This window comes from Nuphar pumila, chromosome 1 (assembly GCF_984573655.1).
Source record: "Nuphar pumila chromosome 1, dmNupPumi1.hap1.1, whole genome shotgun sequence".
Lineage (NCBI taxonomy): Eukaryota > Viridiplantae > Streptophyta > Magnoliopsida > Nymphaeales > Nymphaeaceae > Nuphar > Nuphar pumila.
The window spans coordinates 19,594,349-19,617,040 of record NC_143249.1 but is presented as its reverse complement, the minus strand read 5'-3'; the positions used below and the strand labels follow the sequence as shown (position 1 = coordinate 19,617,040).

The 22,692-nt window shown below is 41.6% G+C and overlaps 1 protein-coding gene across 2 annotated transcripts; it reads right to left on the bottom strand.

The window, feature by feature from the left end:
• Window positions 1-241: 241 nt before the first annotated feature.
• LOC149848244 (putative 1-phosphatidylinositol-3-phosphate 5-kinase FAB1D) lies at window positions 242-22,078 on the bottom strand. 2 transcript variants are annotated; one of them, XM_089986230.1, is made up of 13 exons: window positions 21,862-22,078; window positions 20,989-21,211; window positions 20,839-20,872; window positions 19,934-20,713; window positions 19,699-19,846; window positions 19,278-19,616; window positions 4,064-4,966; window positions 3,616-3,950; window positions 3,384-3,510; window positions 3,132-3,299; window positions 1,320-3,014; window positions 964-1,230; window positions 242-867 (listed from the first exon to the last, which is right to left on the bottom strand). In XM_089986230.1, exons 2-13 carry the CDS (start codon window positions 21,041-21,043, stop codon window positions 571-573), a joined length of 5,148 nt encoding a protein of 1,715 aa, XP_089842356.1. In that variant the 5' UTR covers window positions 21,044-21,211; window positions 21,862-22,078; the 3' UTR covers window positions 242-570. The 2 variants fall into 2 exon arrangements, with proteins under 2 accessions (XP_089842356.1, XP_089842411.1); XM_089986285.1 differs by lacking the exon at window positions 21,862-22,078 and having other exon boundaries at window positions 20,989-21,522.
• Between the last annotated feature and the right edge of the window lie 614 nt (window positions 22,079-22,692).

Here is a 22,692-nt window from a genome sequence, read left to right as displayed (position 1 = left end):
AACAGTGTTCTTGGCAATGAACCCGCATCTGCATAAACCGAAATAATTGATTTCACTTTTTGGAGTTTTACGGCAATATAAGAAGCTTTTAGCACCAAGATGGGAAGAACACTTTTACCTCTTGTTTAAACCATAGAAGCAAATTATGCAGATCTGCTTGAATGTATCCATTCTGATCCTGGCTCCTTGTGGAGCCAACTACATTAACAAGATTACTGAGCATATGAAAAAGGAACTTGTGCTGAATAAACTTTCATGCCTAGCTTTCTTAAAAAAAGAATTACATTGCTCAAGATTCTTTTGACAATTCTATACAACTGCTTTGCAAAATAATATAATTCAAGAATCAACAATCCTCACTAAAGTATGACTAACAGTACGATCCCCTGGACTGTGCTTATAAAAAACGCCGAGACATGGGGATACAACGGATCTGTACATGTCTTACAAAATCAACAAAAAGAATAATATGTCAAAATAACCCAAATATGTCGAAAGACCCTGCTTTTCAGATTGACCAGGTGGAACTCAGGCTCATAGGAAATTTTGACTTCTTCCCTAACTTCCCATTCAGTGAGAAGAATCATCACTGCCATCATCACAAGAACCTGTAATTTGCTCAGCACACCAAGGATCAGGAACCGTTAAGAAGTAGTTAGACATGGCCTTCCTAAACCTTTTCTTGTACTCTTTAGGAGAAATAACTGTAGGCAGTGAATTTTTGGGAACAACTAGAGAAGTCTTAACCCATGTCTCCAGATGCTTATCCCAGGTATACTGCCGCATATAATCAATGATCCCAAATACAAGTTCATGACGTTGAGTGTCAACTCCAACAAGCAACGAGTAATCTATGACATTGATAGACTGCATTTATCAGAAACATATGCATAAATATTGAAACCAGAAACCCAATGTGTGTGTGCATGTAACCACAATAATTGATGTGAAGATATCACTCACGGTAAGAAAAGCTGTGTCATTCCAAATAGCCCGTTGCAGAAGATGCTTGGCGTTTCTTCCCACGAATAAGGGAGTGGTACGAATGTCCTCCATTAAGTTCTGATCTAGAAGAACTTTTTCCGTTCCCTTAGCATTTGAAGTGTATCGAGAATAAAGAGCTCCTTTAAGATCATACTTACGAGAAACATTTCGGCCAAAGAGGAGATTTTCCATAACCACCACATCCATTCTTAAATCTTTGCCTCCTTTTGGTTGCCTTACATTTACCTGCAACATTAAATTCAGAAGTAGGCATTACAAATCACAAGATGATTTACTTTTATTTGAAGATTGAAGCAAAAAATACCAGTTTAAACCTGATATATTCCAAGAATCTTCGCAAGACATGTTTGGCTCCTTGAGTTCAAGGATTGAAAGATATATTTGAAATATTCAGGCCCAAACTTCAAAAATGAATCAAATTCAGTCTTCTTCACTTGCTTTATTATGAACCTATCATCCAGTGTCTTTGCAAAGAAAGCTTTACTCTTTCCACCTTCGGCATCCCACTTCCTACAGTGACTAAGGGAAGAGATGTAATCAAGTTCTGCAGGACAGCATCTTTTTCGAAGTGCATAGAATTGTTCTGCATAGATACAAACTACTGAATATTTTCCCCTTGTTGCTGATTTTCTATCCCCTAGAAAGATCTCTGGATGCAGATCCTTTGAATATAACAAAAGATTCACAGACGATGTACTCTCAGGACCAAAAGCAGAAAGTTCTTCAGATGAGGTGCTACCCTCTGGATGCCCCTCTGATGTAGCAAAAGAAAACCCTGAAGACCATGATCTTAGAACCGTACTATCACCGATGAACAAACCATTATGTACATCACCATCAACGTGTTCTCCATCTGTGTTCTTTGCTGATTCATCAACTGCACTTTTTAATGGCTCAGATTTATCATGCAATAAAGCCAGAGCACATGCAATGATGCTTGTCAATTCATCCTCATAGACTGACACGATATTGTCCTCAACACCCACTGGGAAGTGCAATCTGGTTGCCTCTTCCATGGTCAACTGTCTGGCTGTGGAGAGATATAGAGGTGTATAACGTCTGATGAAGTCAAACTTAGGTGAATGGCCTCTCTGAAGGTCCTTCCTGAATGCCTTACGAGATTCTGAAAATGGAAGCCAAACCCATCTTTCAGGGTCCTCAAAGTTATCAAACCGCGAGTTTTTATTTGAAGGCATAATAGAAGATGATTTCTCAAGTGCAGAAGCTGAAGCATGCTCCAACATCGAGGAAGTCTTTTTCTGTACGTCATTGATATCTGACTCCATGGCTATATAAATAGATGTCTCTTCAGAAGCACCAGAAGCTGCGTCTATCTTTGGATGGTCAGCAACAGGCAAGTAATTTTCATGATGGACTTCAATATTCCATGGAATAACAGAAGAACAATTAGAAAGACCAGCAAATTGTCGTTCATCAACAGAATCTTGAAACCCCTTGTGCTCCAGGCATTTCACCAGATCATCACTACTTGATTCTGCATGGATCTTCTCAACTGAACTGGTTTCAGATGTGCAGTTAGCAGCCCCAGCATTTAAAATTGCACAGTCAGATTCAGAACAGTTTTCTGTCTGTAAAGGTTGAACAAATATAACACCAGCAGGCAGCTGTAAATCATGAGCATCTTTAAAATCATTTGCATCCTGAAAGCATGATTGAGAGACCTTTTTTTCCAATCCAATTCTTTCAAGATGCACTGGCACGTGGTTCGAATCATAAGAAAAAGATGCATAACCATTTACAGGCAAGTTATCATCATCTGGCTTGTTCTCATTGCCACTTCCTTTTACTCCTAACAGATCTGCATGAGTAAGATTCTCTATTTTCTGAGCCTTTTTCTTTGTATGACAATACAAAGCCAAATACTGTAAACGCCGGTCCCAAATGTATGACTCTAGCAGAAGTTCGCGCACCAAACTATTCAAATGAAGCATCTCATGAATAGTCTGGCCTGATTGCCAAGATTTACTTAGAACACTCTGCAAAGTTGTCTGCATCATTGAAAACACAAACCAAAAAAGGGAGAAAAAAGGACCATAAGATTTTATTCTAAATCAAACAAGATGCTGATGGATGATAGACAAAAGCACTCATAAATTCACACTAACCTCAAAATCAGATATCTCCTCCCTCAACATCTCCTCTAGATCAGTGAAGTCCTTTACTGGAATAGGAAATTTAAGAAACTTATCCATAGTAGAATCTAAAAGTTTAATCTCTCGTGTCTGTATCAATTTTTTGACTTCTGTAAATAACATCTTCCCCTTTTCCAGGACCTGACAACAGACAAACTTAGGTAGTCATATTATCTTAAACACAAAATCTAGCTAATTAAATATTTTAAAAACTTAATAGCATACATCTTTGACTTTATTCTCAAACCACTCTTTTCCATTTTGATCATAGAAATCAATAAGCGGTGGGGGCATTTGTACACTGTATATTTCCACAGATGAATAACTGAACATTGTCACCAAGGGACCCAACCTGCCAAACAAACAAACAGAACCAGGTGGAAGAAACTGATTCAACTTAGCAATAGTTGGATTAATGATATAATGAAATTGAAAACAAAATCAAAATTATCATTACCCATAGAAACGGAGGCAATCCCTGTTAAGAGAATGCCCACAGCTGGCGAGCCTATCAGACACAGAGTGGTTGGCAAAGCTTAGTTCCAAGAACTTCCCAAATGATAAACCATGAGCAGCAGTCGACATCACCACTCTTGGTGTTGGCTTGGAGATACGGTTCTTCCCATCACATTTTAAACACCTGGTCCACATCCAAAGTTTCCCTTCTTCTTGGCCAGGTAACTGGCTGTCCTGGGGAAGTTGCTTGACAAGAACTGTTAGCCTTCCATTCTGGTGGGTATACCAGTAAACATGGCCATATGGGGCTTCACCACATGTGGAACAACGATGAGCCTGGCCATAATAACAATTGCTAAATACATGAATTGTTTCTTTTACTAACTTGAGTGAATGAAAAGAACGACAAAACAAATAAATGTTTTCAAAATAGTAAGCATTCAAATGACCTGATTGAGCAGGTTGTCGCGCAAAAATCTTCCAAGAGACTTGTCAAAATTCCCATAGTACTTTATGCGAGAAAGGTGGCTCCCCTCGCATACACTTTCCTTTGAGATGCAGTAGCTAGAGCGCAAAATCAAAATGCTTTGAGGATCCAGTGCAGGTTTAACAGAATGATTCTGTGCCACTTCAGAGTCACTGTAGATGTTCAATTTAAAATCAGTGGAAGCTGAATTTAACTCAGGATTTTCACTGTTATAAGTCCCATTATTTAGCTTCTCTTCATTAACCTCGACTCTTGCATCCATTTCTGGCACAAGAATATTGTCAGATAAATAAAGAGGAGCACCAGCATCATTTAAAGTTCCAAATTCCTTGTACTCAAACCCAAAGTGTGAAGGATGAGAAACAGCAGGGAAGCTTTCCACTAGAACCTTCCTTAGAGATGCAGAGAGCGAGGAGAATAGCTGCTTTGGGAGCATTAATGGAACATAAGATTCAAATACCACGGCTTCCTCAGAATTGTTGTCTTCATTTTTTGTTGTATTGTCATGAAGAGTCGTCGGATTCTCAGAGAGGGAGATAGAACCAGAGAATTCAGATCTGTCTTCTAAACTTTTATCAACATCATGAACCACACCCTCCTTGGGGAACTTGTCTGAGGATCCTTGATCACTATGATTATTTGCTTGTGAACCATTTTTTCCCTTGATTCTGGACACAGATCCATCAATTTGTTCAATTTCCAGTGAACCGAGTGCTGCTGGAGTGGGAACAATGCTGGGGAAAATTGCCCGCTGATCCACAAGGAATGAAGTTTCTAAGATTAAATGATATGCTGCAAAAACAGCATAATGAATCACCTGTTTAATCTTTTTCAGATCACCACCATTAGCTCCCTTCAACAAGATCTGAAATCACAGCAAAATAATCATTCATATACGAGCTACTAACCGGATAGCATCACAGTAGATATAAATGCAATTTAAGGACTTTAGTTATTTCAGCAAATAGATTTGTGATGCAGTGGGATGGTCGGCTGCAATGTGTTTGCTGGCTGGATGAAGAGATACGACCCTCACGATCGTGCAGTGGGCAGAAATAAGAGAAACAGTCACCCAGAATGATGGTGACTGTGCTAATCTTTCTTTTATTGCAGTAGTGAACTTCAATGAACAAATAACAGTTGCTGAACGATAAACAAAATTGAACAAAACAATACCAAAGGGAATAAGACAAGAAGAAAGGAAATGCTGAAACGAAATAAGGCTGCTGTGCTGCCAGGTTGAATATCCTCTATCTCACGAAACCCTAGGTGAGGGTTTTAAAGACTGTTGTTGGATCCGGGTCGCGGGTCCAGCCTTGGACCCGAATCGTGATCCGGGTCGACTTCAGTCGGCTGTTGGCTCTGTGATGTTTGAACCGGACCATGCCTGGAGTAGGTATGCAGGGGTACATCCCTGCGTCGCGGCTCCGTACCTGCGATGGGATCGGACACGTGGGTCCGATCGTCTGCCCTTTGTGATGGATCGGGTGGCACGATGGATCCAATCGGGTCCTGCCCTGCATCATTCTTCCCTGGTTGGGAAGAAGTCGGCTCTGACGACTTGTTGTCTCCACAGTAAGCATATAGGTCGAACACATTGAAAATAGGCGAAATATGTCAATCGTTGGGCAGCTCAAGGAGATAGGCATTCAAACCCAATCGCCAAAGGATCTTAAAAGGACCATACTTCTTAGGGCTCAACTTGCCATAGCCTACGGGAAAACACTCAGGACGCAAGTAAACCCAAACTAGCTGACCGACATGAAACTGGACATCGCGACGACTTTGATCTACGAAAGCTTTGTAGGCCTCGTAACTTTCAACAAGTTTGGCTCGAACCTGCTGTGGATATCACGCATATATTCGACGGCATCAAACGCGTCTGAGGCCGGGTCTGGGATATCGGACACAGGGGCTAGGTCAACGACATGGGTGGGTGACCGACCATAAACCACTAGGAACGGGGATTTGCCTGTAGACCGGTTGATGGAAATGTTATATGCGAACTTGGCTTGAGGCAATACGAGGTCCCAAGTTTTGACATTCTTCCCCAATAGACTCCGTAACAGGTTTCCTAAGGTGCGGTTGACAACTTCGGTTTGGCCATCTGTTTGAGGGTGATACGCACTACTGAACTGAAGCTTGGTCTTCAATAAAGCCCATAACGATTTTCAAAAATGGCTCATAAAGCGCGTGTCACGATCGATGGTGATCGTGCGGGGTAACCCATGGAAGCGGGCGACGTCCTTGAAGTAATAGGAAGCTACTAATGAGGCGTTAGTGGTTCGCTTACACGGGACAAAAATAGCCATTTTGGAGAACCAGTCAACAATGACTAAAATTGAATCAAAACGACGTGGGGTTCTGGGAAGGCCCACGATATAATCTATGGGCACGTGCTCCCACGGTCACTCAGGGATGGGTAACGGAGTATACAGACCACTATTCTGACGATGACCCTTAGACACTTGACACACATGACAACCTTGAATAAACTTGACAACATCCTTGCGCATTTTGGGCCAAAAGTATCATTCATCTAACAGAGCGAATGTCTTATCATGTCCAAAATGCCTAGCTAACCCTCCCTCGTGTAATTCGGAAATCAACTGAAGCCTAAGGGAAAAATCAGGCACACATAACTTGTTCCCACGAAAGAGGTAACCATTATGAATACTAAAACGGTGGTCGATGGTGCGATCTGAGGAGATGCACCCTTCCCAGACTTGCTGAAAATCAGGGTCCGTCAGGTATAACTCCTTGCACTGCTCGAACCCAATGACCTGCACTGACATAGTCATCAGAAGGCTATTTTTCCTACTAAGAGTGTCAGCCACCTTGTTCAGAGTACCCAATTGATGACGAATTGTGGTGTACTCTTGCAAAAAGTTGACCCACTTGGCATGACGAGCACTTAGCTTCTTCTGACTATTCAGGTACTTCAATGCCTCATGATCCGTGTACAAGACAAACTCCTTATAAATGAGATAATGCCTCCAATAACGAAGGGCATGTACAACGGCATAAAACTCAATATCATAAGTGGAATACTGGCACCTGGCCTGAGTCAGCTTCTCACTAAAGAAAGCAACAGGTCGACGGTTCTAACTCAAGACGGCGCCAATTCCCACTTTGAGGCATCGCACTCGACCTCGAAGACTGCATGGAAATCAGGAAGAGCTAAGATAAGGGCACTAATCATTCTTTCTTTGATGATAGTAAAGGCTTTTCCCGCGGCAGGCGTCCAATGGAAACTAGTACCTTTTAGGCATTCTATGATAAGGGCCCATGAGGGTACTGAAATTTTGCACAAAACGATGGTAGAAAGTGTCTAACCCGTGGAAACTACGAATCTTTTTGATAGTCTTTGGGGTAGGCCAATCTACGATCGCACGGACTTTCGCAGGATCTGCTTTAACTCCATCAGAAGACACTATAAAACCCAAAAACACGACACTAGACGTCATGAACTCACACTTTTTTGCATTGACATACAGTTTTTCTCTCTTCAAAATTTTTAAGACCTGACGCAGGTGACTCAAATGATCTAACAAAGACGAACTATAAATCAAAATATCATCAAAATAGACAACGACAAACTTCCCTATACACGGACGTAACACTTGGGTCATCATATTCATGAAAGTACTTGGGGCATTAGATAACCCAAATAGCATGACTAACCACTCATACAGCCCATCACGTGTGTTGAATGTCGTCTTCCACTCATCCCCCTCTCGTATACGAATCTGGTGATACCCGCTTTTTAAATCTATTTTAGAAAAAATGGAGGCACTAGATAACATATCAAACATATCATCCAAACGGGGGATGGAAAAACGGTATTTGACCGTGATGCGATTGATCGCACGACTATCGACACACATGCGCATGGACCCATCTTTCTTAGGAGTGAGCAGGGTGGGTACTGCGCAAGGGCTAACACTCTCGCGAATAAAGCTCTTTTGCAGTAACTCCTGAACCTGCCTCAATAACTCAGCATGCTCGAATGGGTTCATGCGACATGCGAGGAGGTTGGAGAGACTCGATCCCGGCACAAAATCAATGGCGTGCTGAACTACCGCCATCGAAGGTAATCCATCAGGCAGGTCATCTGGCATAATATCGCGAAACTCCTCTATAAGAGGAGCAACGTCTGCGGGAATGAACACAGACGAACTCATCAATAGCTTTGCCACCAGGGCATAACAATAACCATCTTCCTGACAATGGTTCAAGAAGGGCCGGTACGACAGGCCCGCGAGCCTGGAAACTCGCTCAGGCTTATCCACAGTGGGAGAACTGGTCTCCTTGATAGGGAGAAGGACGATCTTATGACCCTTAAAAAGGAAAGAATATGTGTTCTTGCGCCCATCGTGAATTGTTTTGCGATCAAACTGCCAAGGACGACCCAAAAGAATATGACACGCACTCATGGGGGCTACATCACACCACACCTCGTCGTGGTAATGCCCCCCCATGGAGAATCGAACTAAGCAATGTTGGGTGATGGGAACCTCGTTCCCTTTCTTGAACCACACTATCTTGTATGGTTGGGACAATTTCTCGATTTTCAAGTTCAAGGTAAATACAACGCTCTCGGACACCATATTCTCACAAGCACTGGTGTCGATAATAACATCACATGCGTGACCCTCACAGTTGCACCGAGTTCTAAAAATGTTGTTTTGCAACCATTTCGCAGGGGTCGACTCGCGGGGTGCGGTCAAAACATGACGGATGGACAATAAATTTTCGACATTGCCGTCGAACTCTACGACTTTCCTCTCATCCTCATCCTCGACCAAAGACTCACTCTTACTCTCTGATGTTGATTCCTCGATACCTTCAACGAGATGGGTGTTCTTGCTCACAGTGGGACACTTAGACGCGACATGTCCTAACCCCTGACACCTAAAACAACGAATGGTCGACTCACTAGATTTGGCTTTGGACCGGGTATGGAAGGTTGGTCCTGACTAGTCAGGTTTGCTAAAACCTATTCTAGGCTTTGAGTCTTCCTTTCTAGGGGAGCTTGCTCCCCTGGTTGGGAAACTCGACTTAGGTCGACTGGATGGTTCACTACGGGAGGTCCTATATTCCTGCCTCCTTTTCAGTTTTTCCTCGACATTCATGACATACCCGCTTGCCTGATCTAATGTCTCAACTGTGATACAACTAAAATCATCAGAAATAGCAAGGCAGAGACCAGAAATGTACCTCGTGACCTACTGGCGGACAGTTTCCTCGATCTACATACGTAGGGAAAGATGATGAAACTCAGCAGTGTACTCCGCCACAGTTCGGGTGCCTTGACGCAGGGTCAGGTACTCCTTGTAGGCTCTCTCGGCGTGATCTGAAGGCACGAATTTTCACTGCATCAATCTTTGCATATCCTCCCACAACTGTACGCACTCTAGTCCCTGCCACTCTCTCGACCGTTGTAGCTCCACCCACCATGTCTGTGCTAGACCTCTCAACCGAGTAGACGCTAGAGAGACACGACGGTGCTCAGCGACAGTGTGGTAGTCGAAGAAAAACTGTACGGCATAAGACCAGTCAAAGAACTGCTCCGCGTCGAACCGCCCCATAAACTCCGGAAGATCCAGTTTCACCCCATAAGTGGAGGGGTGCTTTGGTGTTCTATGCTGACGAGCCTCCACCATTCCTGCAGGATACTCGTTCCAGAAAGCGTTGTCGTCCCATACTGCTTCATCGCCCTCTGTGCGGTACTGCTCTCCTGGATGCTGGTGATGACGAACTCCACCGATGGGTGGTCGGCGCTCAGGTCGTGCCGCTCCCTGCTGAAGATGTGCGGCCTGGTTTGCCAGTGGGTGGGGGCCACCTATGGCTGTCGCGGTTACACCGAGAGGTAAGGGGGTCCTACTAAAGGTGGGCGGGTTTGTTGGGTCTCGGGCTCTAAGTGGGTAGGAACGGGATAATACGAGTTTGGGTTATGACAGTGGTGTTGGATCGAGTGAGGTATCGGTAAGGGGTTAATGGGTTGGTTGGAGTTCGGGTATCGGGTTGGGTTGGTATAGGACTGGGATGATTCACCCGACTGGATATGGATCGAGCTTAATCCTAGACTATTTGTCGGACCCAGATTTGGATAGGTTGGATCGGGGATCGAGTTGTGGGGGTAAAAGGCTTGGTTTAAACTCAATCCATGATCCATATGATTATGGGTCTGGTTTTGACCCGGCTCAAAATCAAGCTAGAGCTCCGTCCGAGTCTGATACAAGTTTGGGTCGGCATAGGATCCATTTTGGGGTTCTAAAATAACGGGTTGGGTCGGGTTCGTAGTAAACTGCGAACCGAACCCAACTGGGTATGCTGGTGACCCGGACCCGCTCTTGAGAACCCAAAGGGTGGTCCTCGGTAACCGGGTATGGGCCCTATTAACGTGGGCTCTCGACCGGACCCTAAGAGGTCAGGTCCTGTCCAAAAAGGGTCACCCCCCTTATCCTGCGAGTGGGTTGCGACGGTACCCCTGCGCACAGGCGCTGGGAAGGTCGGCAGACCCACCCCAGCCCGAACTAAGGCTGGCGCACCGACTACCTGACCCGGCATCACGGTCGGGCCACGCGGGCCGTGCCCGACCTGCAGCCCCTGCTGCGTGGGTCGGTGCCAGGCAAGCGCACCCAAGTTGTTGTTGGGGACCCCTTCTTCCCCCAGCCGAGTGGCAGTTTCGCCACGAACCATCATCAGTAACTCGGGGTGGGGCGACACGAGGCCGGCATCCCTGCGCAGCTTCCTCCCCGCGTTTTCTAGTGGCACGGCAGTCTGAAGAGCTAGCTGGGCTGGATCGTCAGCCACAGCTTCAACGAGGATGACAGCGTTGCCGCTCCCTATAGTATCCATTTGCTGTGTCGATGCCATATGTGTTGCCGCCGGCGACTCGATCCTCGCAACCCAATTTTTAACCCCATCAAGTCGTCGAGATATGCCTACCACGTCCTGGCTGATACGCAACATGTTTTCTTGCATCTTCGTCATCATTTCCATCATTCACAGCATTGGATCTACGTTGTCGGCATCCTCCTACTCGATTTCCGTCGCCGGATCGTCCCTCACCTCTGAAACCATCTTGCTGACGAGGGGAAAGGCGGTGGCTTTGATACCACTTTGATGCAGTGGGATGGTCGCCTGCAATGTGTTTGCTGGCTGGATGAAGAGATACGACCCTCACGATCGTGCAGTGGGCAGAAATAAGAGAAACAGTCACCCAGAATGATGGTGATTGTGCTAATCTTTCTTTTATTGCAGTAGTGAACTTCAATGAACAAATAACAGTTGTTGAACGATAAACAAAATTGAACAAAACAACATCAAAGGGAATAAGACAATAGGTAAGGAAATGCTGAAACGAAATAAGGTTGCTGTCAGGTTGAATATCCTTTATCTCACGAAACCCTAGGAGAGGGTTTTTAAAGACTGTTGCTGGATCCGGGTCGCGGGTCCAGCCTTGGACCCGAATCGCAATCTGGGTCAGCTTCAGTCGGTTGCTGGCTCTGTGATGTTCGAACTGGACCACACCTGGAGTAGATACGAAGGGGTATGTCCCTACGTCGCAGCTTCGTACCTGCGATGGGATCTGACACGTGGGTCCGATCGTCTGCCCTTTGTGGTGGATCGAGTGGCACGATGGATCCAATCGGGTCCTGCCCTGCATCAATTCGGTAATGGAAATATCCACACTTTGGCCTATTAAAATGAATTGGTATCAATATGTACCATTTTGTGCTATAAATCTTCTGTATATAGACACTCCAATCTATCGTTTCTAAAGAACAATATAACAACTTCTACAATGAAAGGGAAACAAGATAAAAAAAAAGGTTTGTTCTATGTTTTTCTAATTTTCCTTGACAGTAATCTACTGCCAAAATAACACAAGACAGGCAATAGCTTTAGCAAAATTTTGTTAGAGAAAGATTTGACCATGGTACTTCAGATTTTAAATCAGCCATCATATTCTTAATTTTGCTTTTATTTATGTCCTTTTATAAAGCATAACATGAACAAGTAATAAATTGTCTTCAGACCAGTTGACCTGAGATTTTATGCAGATGAATCTGCAAGGTAATATCAACAACCGATAACATGCATGAAAAGATGAAGTAGAAAGATGATTACCAGCAATTACTTAAATAAGCTCTTGAAACACTTCATAGAGTGCAAAAACTAAATTGTCATTCTTCCCATCCTCCATCAATATGCAAAATCCTTGTAATGCTACTCATTTCTCTGAATATACCCAGAACTATTTTATCTTTATTGAATTTTGTGAATGTGTGTATACATACATACATGGAAAAATATTGGCTACACTCTAGAGTATGGTACTAGAGCTGAATCTGATAGTTGTGAGCTCCATTTGGTTGATTTGACTCCATGAATGTGTTCAGCATGGTCCATTTAATAGCAAATGCTCTTTGGATCAGGTGGTTTTGTCGTAGAAATACAATTTTCTTAATATTGAAATGTTGACACAATGTAGACCATTGAATTTTAACCCTTAGAAAATCTGTTTATACAACAAGATCAGACAATCTAAAACATGTTCTTGACTAAACAAATCGTATAGATCATATCTGTAGGGCTTGATTCACAAAAAAATCAAGTGAATGTGAAAGAACGGATAGTTTCTACTAAGGGTATGGTAAACTCGAGGGTAGCCAATAATTTACACACACATTTGGCAATGGTGCCATTACGTATAAGTGACTCTGGATCTGCATGGCACAGGTTGTTTTGCTCCGATCCGATCCCATGGATGGATTCAACATGTTTAAAATTAGTGGAAACTGGCTTTTGGGTCATGTTTTTTATGAAAAAAACACGGTTTTATGACCCGGAAAAGTATCACACTTTGTAGGCCATTGATTTTTGAAGCCTTAGAAAAACCTACCTACCCGTCATAATTGGATGGTCTAAAAGCCGATTTCCACTAACCTAAACATGTAGATCACATCTGTAAGGTTAGTTTCATGAAAAATAATAAAAAAATGAAAAAGAAAACTCATTTGTAGGTAATGGCGAGATGACCACATTATATATATACATATAGGGGCGGACCGGGCCCGGCCCAAACCTCTCTCCCTATATATATAACATAGAACGTAATATATATTTTATATATAATACACATTATATATAACATAATATTATATATAATATACATTATATTTTACATATTATATAATAAGCCCGTGGGCCGGGGGTTTCCCAATGGGCCATTGATTTTTGAAGCCTTATAAAAACCTACGTGTCGTAATCAGACAATCTAAGAGCCAAATTTCCACTAACCTAAACATGTAGATTACATCTGTAAGGTTAGTTTCATGAAAAACAACAAAAAAGCAAAAAAAAAATGAAAAAGAAAACTCATTTGTAGGTAATGGCGAGATGACCACATTATATATATAGGGGTGGGCCAGGCCCGGCCCAAACCTCGCTCCCTATATATATACAACATAGAAGGTAATATATATTTTATATATAATATACATTATATATAACATAATATTATATATAATATACATTATGTTTTACATATTATATAATAGGCCCAGCCTGGCCCGATTAGGCCCATGGGCCTAACGGGCAGGCTGTGGATCGGGGTTTTCCCAATGGGCCAACCCGAAGCGGGCTTTTAGCCCAGCCCATCATTGATGGGCTGGCCCATTGTGCACCCCTATATATATATATATATATATATATCATTGTCACCAATATCGGCGATATTTTGAAAATGTCATGATATTATCGGCTATTTCGGGAATATATTGCGATAATATAGTGATATTTTTTTAGAAAAAAACTTTTTTTTTAAGTTTGCATTTGCTATTTTTTTGTTTCTTTTATATTTTAAAACTTTTAAAACATGTTTCTTTATATTTTGAAAGAAAAATAATGCAAAACTTATTGTTTTCTTAGCTTTTTGTTGTTATTTATATTTTTTTCAATTTTTTAAACTCCCAAGATTTTTCCCAGATATTCCTGAGATTTATCAACTTTTGAAAATCTCTCTGAGAAATTACCTTTAATGATACAGGTGACTATATATATATATATATATATATATATGCACCATGCACTTATGCATGTTGGACTAATGACCATAACCTAGGTATAGGGTCTCTGAGTACCTTGCGGTCCATGATCCAATAATCTGCATCTTATGTCCCATCCCCACATCTCATGTACTATAGTCCTGGGGACAGTAATCATGACATGAATGGCTTCTAGAAGTCTTGTGTTTTTTTTTTCTTGAGAAATATCTAGAAAGAATTGGATGTAAGATGACAAACTTTGGACATAAAGTAGACTAGTAGAGGGTAAGGAATAATTGCAGTGCACCACATTAGACACAACAACAACTACGCCTTCATCCCAATACAATTGGGGTCGGCGATATGAACCAAAAAAGAAAATCATTCTGGGTCTTCCACATGAATCCTTCTCCTCCAATCATTTCTATCCAATGCCATGTCCTCGGTGAGGTTCAAAGCATTCATATCCTTTCCTATCATCTCCATCCAAGTCTTCCTAGGCCTACCCCGATCTCTTTTAACTAATATATTTTCCCATTTCTCCATCCTTCTAACTGGAGCATCATTAGGCCTTCGCCGAATATGTCCAAACCACCGTAAACGATTTTCTCTCATCTTATTTTCAATGGGTGCAACGCCTACCTTCTTACGTATCTCCTCGTTCTGAATCTTATCTTTTATTGTATTTCCACACATCCATCTAAGCATACGCATCTCAGCTATACTTATTTTTTGAATATGATGTCTCTTGGCAGCCCAACATTCCGTACCATATAGTAAAGCGGGCCTAATAGTCGTCCTATAAAAATTTTCCTTCAACCGCAATGGCATTCTACGATCGCACAACACTCCAGTTGCACTTTTTCATTTCATCCACCCAACCTTTATCCTATGATTTACAACTCCATCAATTTCTCCATACTTTTGAATGATAGATCTCAAATATTTGAAACAATCATCCACCGGTATTTCTTGCTTACCAAGCTTCACTACACCCCCATCACTACTTCGTTGCTTACTAAACCGACATTCCATATATTCTGTCTTACTCTTACTCAACTTAAAACCTCTATCTTTCAATGTTTGTCTCCATAATTCTAACTTAGCATTAACCCCAGCTCTAGACTCATCAATCAAAACAATATCATCAGCAAACAACATACACCACGGCACATTTTCTTGAATTGATCTCGTAAGCTCATCTATCACTATAGCAAATAGGAAAGGGCTTAAAGCAGATCCTTGATGTAACCTAACCGTTATAGAAAAATTGGTTGTCACCCCTCCACAAGTGCGAACATTAATTACTACTCCTTCATACATATCTTTAATTATACTAATGTACTTGAGAGAAACACCTTTCTTCATCATTGTCCACCAAAGAACGTCCCTAGGTACTCTATCGTATGCCTTCTCCAAATCAATAAAAACCATATGCAAATCTTTGTTCCTCTCTCTATATCTCTCAATAAGTTGTCTAAGAAGATGTATAGCTTCCATAGTTGATCTTCCAAGCATAAAACCAAATTGATTCTCCGATATCATGACAACCTTCCTCAACCTAGACTCAATCACCCTCTCCCAAAGTTTCATAGTATGACTCATGAGTTTTATACTACGATAGTTTGTGCAATCTTGTATATCACCCTTATTCTTATATAGAGGCATCAAAGTACTCTTCCTCCACTCATTAGGCATCTTATTTGTCCACCAAATCTTGTTAAAAAGATTTGTCAACCATTATAAACCTCTCTCCTAAGCATTTTCAAGCCTCGATAGGTATACCATCTGGGCCAACTGCCCATCTTGATTTCATTTTCATCAAAGCCTCTGCAATTTTTTTCTTTTGAATCTTGCGCATGAAGTCACGATTCATCTCATGAAAAGGAATGGAGAAGTCTCCAAGATCCTGAGCATGACTTCCATTAAATAGCTTAGTAAAATAATCTTTTCATCTCTCATTAATCTTCACATCTTTAACTAAAACCCTTTGAGTTTCATCTTTGATACATCTAACCATACCCAGATCCCTCGATTTCCTATCTCTCATCTTTGCAAGCCTATAAATATCCTTCTCGCCTTCTTTGGTATCCAACTTGTCATAAACCTCCTTATATACCTTATCCCTCGTGTTTCGAACTACTTTTTTAGCTTCCTTCTTTGCTATCATATACTTCTCCAAATTCTCATTATCATGACTCTTACTTAGATTTTTATAACACTCTCTTTTAACCTTAATAGCTAATTTGACATCCTCGTTCCACCATGATATATCCTTACCTAGCGGTGCACCGCCTTTAGACTCACCCAATACCTCCTTAGCCACCTTTCTCATGCCACCCGCTATCTTATTCCACATTGATTATGAATACTCCTCGAGACACCAATCAGCTTTCTTAACTACCTGCTCTACAAACATTCCTTGTTTAGCTCCTTTCAGTGGCCCACCACTTAATTCTAGGATCTATCCTATGTCTATCCCTTTTGTGGCATTGTCTAATTCTAAGATCTAAAATTAAGACTCTATGTTGTGTAGCTACACTTTCTCCTGGTATAACCTTACAATTGATGCAACAACCCCTATCTCTCTTTCTAAGTAGGAAAAAATCTATCTGACTCGTATTAACCCACCTTTTAAATGTTACTAGGTGAGACTCCCTCTTTCTAAACCAAGTGTTTGCTAAGATTATATCATAGGACAAACCAAAATCTAAAATCCTTTCTCCACTTTCGTTTCTTTCTCCTATACCGTAGCCTCCATGGATACTCTCAAATCCATCCCTACTAGTGCCTACATGTCCATTAAGGTCACTGCCGATGAAAAGCTTTTCTCCATAAGATATCCCTTGTACTACTCCTAAATCTTCCAAAAATTGACGCTTAAAGGAATCATCTAAACCTACTTGAGGTGCATAAACACTAATAATATTAATAACAACCGTACATAATACTAATTTAATAAGTAAAATCCTATCACCCTTCCTACGGACCTCAACTACATTATCTATAAACTCCGGACTCATAACAATCCCTACTCCATTCATATTCCTATTTATTCTTGTATACCAAATCTTATATCCCCAAGGTTCTATCATTTTTGCTTTCTCACCTACCCATTTGGTCTCTTGTAGACATAAAACATCAATCTTTCTCCTACACATAACATCTACTAACTCTACCAACTTACCAGTTAAAGACCCTATGTTCCAAGTGGCTAACCTAATTTTATGGTCTTGGACTAACTTCTTTACCCCCACCCGTCCAACAAAGTGAGGGAACCCTTGCCTATTTCACACCACACCCGGGCGTTGGTGTGACGCATCGCTTCTGGGCGACGACCTAGCAACCCTTGCCCATTTATCACTGCCTCTGTGCCTATAGAGTACAGCGCGTCGCTCAGTAGGAAACGCCCCAACGAAATTCTCATATTGGTTCATATACATAGGGTATGACTAAGTTTTTATGCTGGCTGTCACTGGCCTACCGCAACCCTCCTCCTTTATCCGGGCTTGGGACCGACAGTAGATTGTTTATCTCTGAAGAGAATACACATTGTAAGAAGTTTTGGAAATAATGCTGAATTTTCTAGAAAATGTTTGTTAAACTCTTAATATAAAAGATATTTATGCCAAGGCTCCATTCTCTATTGGATGCTAAGGTAGCAAGAATCTCTTGACAAGCTTTCTGCAGCATTTAACCATCCATCAGGCCTGTTACTTTTCTTAGCAGGAAGCTTTTGGTCAGAAACCATCCAGGAGCTTCAGAACATTGAAGTTGTTACTTCATCCAGCCAGTGGCTAACATTAGGACAGACAAAAAGGAGCAGATGAAATACCAAGGACAGTCATAACCTAATCAGCAACTAGGAAGGCCATACAGAGACAACATTTGGCTTCGCCACATAGACCATCCACTTGGTCTGACACTTTTGCTTATACATCTTGTATTGGACCAATCAGATGGCAATTCATCAGGGTTAGTAACTCAAGAGACACATTTTGCTTAAGTGAGAAATCATAATAGCAGTGTTAATGGAGAGATAACATGTTATTCCGGTCATAAGATGATGCACTTTTACATAGACTCGAACCAAGTGCCCCATGGACAATATTCGCAGTCCCACAAATGGAGATGCATAATTCATTACATCATCTTCCACATTCTAGCAATACCTTGTCCAGCTCAACTTTTACACTGATTTTATCATTTCAATAAATATTTTCCATCTGCAATCTATAGCAAATCACTTCTAGTAAGAAGCATACATAACTAAGTCTTCCAGACATGCCAGACATGCCTCACAATCCACACGAAAAAACAATCTGTCTTCCACAATGTAGAGTAGCTAGCTGCTTAACCAAAAAAAAAAAATCCTTTTCACATCATCAGTAATAAATAAAATATGAAATTCAGTGGGTAACAATAGTTATCCACTCTAGTCAAAACCTCACAAAGTGAAGTTCATTATTTTCATGCTTTGAAGTTAAACACTAGAATTCAGAAATGTTATACTTTTCTCTTTGCATTGTTATGGGCACGATGGTGGTGAACCAGCAGGACAAGAACTCTGTATTAAGATAGTGTCACCCACCAATCCAGCAATAAAATTCAAACCCGCTGCTGTTTAAATTACAAGCTACAAATATCCACTACAATAGACCAAACAGAAAGACTGGTACAACGTTGTAGCAGATACTGTACTAGTAAATGGAATAAAAAAGGAAAGAACAACAATGGATCAGCTCACAAACAGAAATATCATATATTCCATCACACTCTTCTCTTACATGAAAACAAAGAACCAAAAGATGATGAAAAAAGAAAATGGAGGTAAAAAAAGAAGCAAATAACCAAAAAATAATCACTAAAATGGACAGAGAGAACACTTATATATGGTACACAAAAGCCTCAAATAACATAGGTACAGAAACAGAAAATGGAGTAGAGAAAAAGCAAAAATGCATACAGGGGGAACCCTCACAGAGCTGACATAGTTTATTGCACACAAAAAATGAACTATATATAACATCTACAGAAACAGAACTGAAATAGAAACATGTATAGATGCAAGAAGAAATTCAGACTACGACTCAGAGAAGATATTCATCTTAGACATACCGTACAGCCCAGGGGTCTTGGACAACCCTCAAAGAACATCAAGGTCTTCTTTGGCGGTTTGCCACCTTCCCCACCAATTTCATGTTCTTCCACAACCTTTTCAATGTGGAATAGATCACAACGCTTGATATCCAAGTTCTTATCAGCAGATGAAAATATCTGTGAGCCAGTACAGCGAGCAATGCGTTCTAGACGTGGAAGCTTCATGTCCAAGACCAATGTTATTCCCTTTTTCACGAGAGACTCCTGCAGATCCCGAGAGACATTCTTCTCCACAAGCACAACATTAGGATGACATAACTCCATCATTTCAGTTACTGACTTAAGATCATCCATATCCTGTTTGTACAAGCAGAAAGTTGTGAGATATCCACTTGGAATATTGGCACCACGGAGCAAGAGAACAAAGAAAGAAACATACCCGTTCCCTAAGGGAATTGAAAGATGATAACCCATTGGCACCTTGTCCAAGCATCCCACGAACCAACAGCAACCTAGGATTTTTTAATGTAGTTGGCATATGTTTATGTGCAGCATTCTTCTTAAAGACGAGGCCCTTGATCAGTTGACTGCACCGAAGGACATGTCATAAATAAGTGACGGACCATATTGGTGATCCAGGCAAATTTGCAGGTAACATGAGCTAGTTTACCTACCTTTGACTCGGAAGGCCTGAGGCAATACATTTCACCTTCACATAGCAACCAGGGTCCATTTCTCTTCCTTCATTTGCATCGGGCTTAACCAGAAATGCAGCCTCCCATGACAGAGAAGTAACTATATCCAACCAGCTGTTGCCTGCACTGTTATTCAATGGAATACCCTCAGATGTAAGAAGTTGGCCTACAAGTGCCCGGAAATGCCCATTCATAACCTCTACCATCACTTTTTGCCTTTCCTCCTTACTTCGGTAGCCGTTACTATATTTCTTGCTAAGCTTGCTTAGGGAGCTACTGTCGTCCCATTTTCCAATAGTACCATTGTAGTTATCATCATCATCATTATTGGCCACACTCATTCCCATCTCATCTTCCTGGTCTTCAGGGTCAGGTGGAATCCAAATGAATTCATCATTTCTAAAATCGAACAATGGAGGAAGCTCTATCCCTTCCCTGACACCAAAAGGCCCAAGGATCCCTCGATTACTACCCTCCGTTCCATCAGACTCCTCCTCAGACCTTACAGATTGTCCTTCAGCAACTGAATGACTACGAGAGAGTGAAGAATTTGCTTCATTACAATCTTCAGCATGTTCCGTGCCTCTTGAAATTGTCACGGAGTCGATCATATCCATAGATGCTGACGAGCTTGCAGCATCAGAGTTTTCACATATAGCATGTCCTTCATCCAGTTGCTCTTCTGAATGCCCCCGATTTGAACTACTGAGGAACTCTTGGTCTGACAACTCCTGAGAGCCTGCTTCTCCATCCTCCATGCTAGATCAATCACCAAGGGAAGGATATATGATCAATCATAAATACAACCAAACAATGAAGGAAGAAAACCAAGTATCGGCACCCCAAAATTCGAAAGACTGCGCTGTTAAAGAACCCCCCTGTACCTGAACCGTGAGATCAGATCCACAGGAAGCTCACCTGAAACAGCAAGAACAAGGAGAGATGAATTTATACACATTTCTCACATGAGGCTATACATATATCCTCATTGTGGATGTACCAATCAGTTGATCTTAAAAGAAAACCTAAATTACCAAGGCTCGATGCACAGCTTGCGTAGCTTGAAAGCGAACTTTCTGAGCTGATCATTGTTGCACAAGGATTTAGATAAATCTCTTCTTCAGTCTTTGACCCTTCTTACTCCATAAAGATTTGGGAAACTTGATTTTTGCCCTTACAATCAAATTCCACACAGATCCTATCAATTCGTTGATCACAGAAACCGGCAACGGTACACACAATCAATCTTTTCTGAATCTGGAACACAAACATGAAATGCTGTAAATATTTCTATCCTAAATAGCCTAGAATCGACTCCAATCAATACAAGGACCAATCCCCACATCCGGCAACACGCTCTCAATTCAAAAAACAATCCGTTTTCCTACTACAGACATCATTTTCAATCTCTTCTCAATAACGTCAGCGAGAAAAGAAAGACAAAAGAAAATCCTTATGGACCCCAAATTTTCAATAATCACATAACCCAGGAATTAAAAAATTTGTGAAACTTTCCCACCAGCAATCAACCAAAACATAAACCCAAAAAAAAAGGAAAAAGAAACACAGTTTTCAGAAATTGCAGATTACGGATCAGAAATTATCAAGAATCCTAAAACTAACAGAAATCTTGGATCCTTAATAATCAAACAGACCAATCTTCTGTATGATTCATATGATTTCAATTCCTAAACATACAGAAGGTCGATGAACTCATGATTTTCAGATAAACCAAAGAGGACAAAAAGGGCGGGGGGGGGGTACAAACCAAAAGTGGGAAACACAACAGATTCTCTTTTCTTTTTTAGAAATGAAAAACCCAACAAAATCTCTGTCCCTTTCTTACAATTTCTTCTTTGATTGGATCACAAGAAACTGGGAGGAAACAATATCCACGGATTGCTTACCAGCAAAGGCAGCCGCAGACCCCACAAACGAACAGACATGAGTCCTCCCTTTTAGGCCTCCGTTCGGTTCATGCAAATCAATCAATAAAGAAAAGAAGAAAAGGAGGGGAGGGGGAGCAGCAGAGTCGAGGTGGAACCGTAGAGGGCAGGCAGAGGGGGTCAATCACCAGTACAAGGACCCACCACCCCCACTCCCTCTTTCTCTCTCTGGAGAGCTCACCAGGATGCATGGTTACTTGTCCATCACCCGTCCATCCACATTCGCATGTATGTATGTATATGCTTATGCATGTGTATGTATGTAAACCACGAAGGAAGCAGACGGCGTAAGATTAACGAGAAAGAGAACAAAATCTGATTTACGCGTTTATGGGGCTGTCAACAAGAGCATATCAGGTGATCTGAAAGTGATTTAACATCTTAACCGTCCATTGCTTCATCCCGTCTTTGTGTACATTGTGGACGGTGAGAATGCCAGATCACTTTTCTAAAAGTGATTTGGCAGATCACTTGATCTGCTCTCGCTGTCAACGGGTCGAGTTTGCATGTACTCCACCATGTACCCGACCTGAACTTGAATTTTCTGGACAGGCTTCCGGTCGGCCCAAATCTGATCCGAGAAATATGTGGGTCAGATTTGGTTCATGATTTTTGCCGAAAAGTCTACCTGGTTTATGGGATTCTGATTTTGTGACCCAACAAAATCCGTACACGGTTATTGGTTATATGGGTAAATCCTAGTCAACCCGGGCCTTGACCCGACCTGTTGACAGCCTTAGGCCCACGGCCATCTATTTCCGGCGGCTCCCTCCCTCCCATATATTTGTTTTT

Coding starts and splice junctions, on each gene's coding strand:
- LOC149848244 (XM_089986230.1), bottom strand. CDS start 21,043: ATGATCAGCTCAGAAAGTTCGCTTTCAAGCTACGCAAGCTGTGCATCG. Junction 19,617..19,698: donor TCAATTCCCTTAGGGAACGG/GTATGTTTCTTT, acceptor TTGTACAAACAG/GATATGGATGATCTTAAGTC. Junction 1,231..1,319: donor AGATTCTTGGAATATATCAG/GTTTAAACTGGT, acceptor TTAATGTTGCAG/GTAAATGTAAGGCAACCAAA.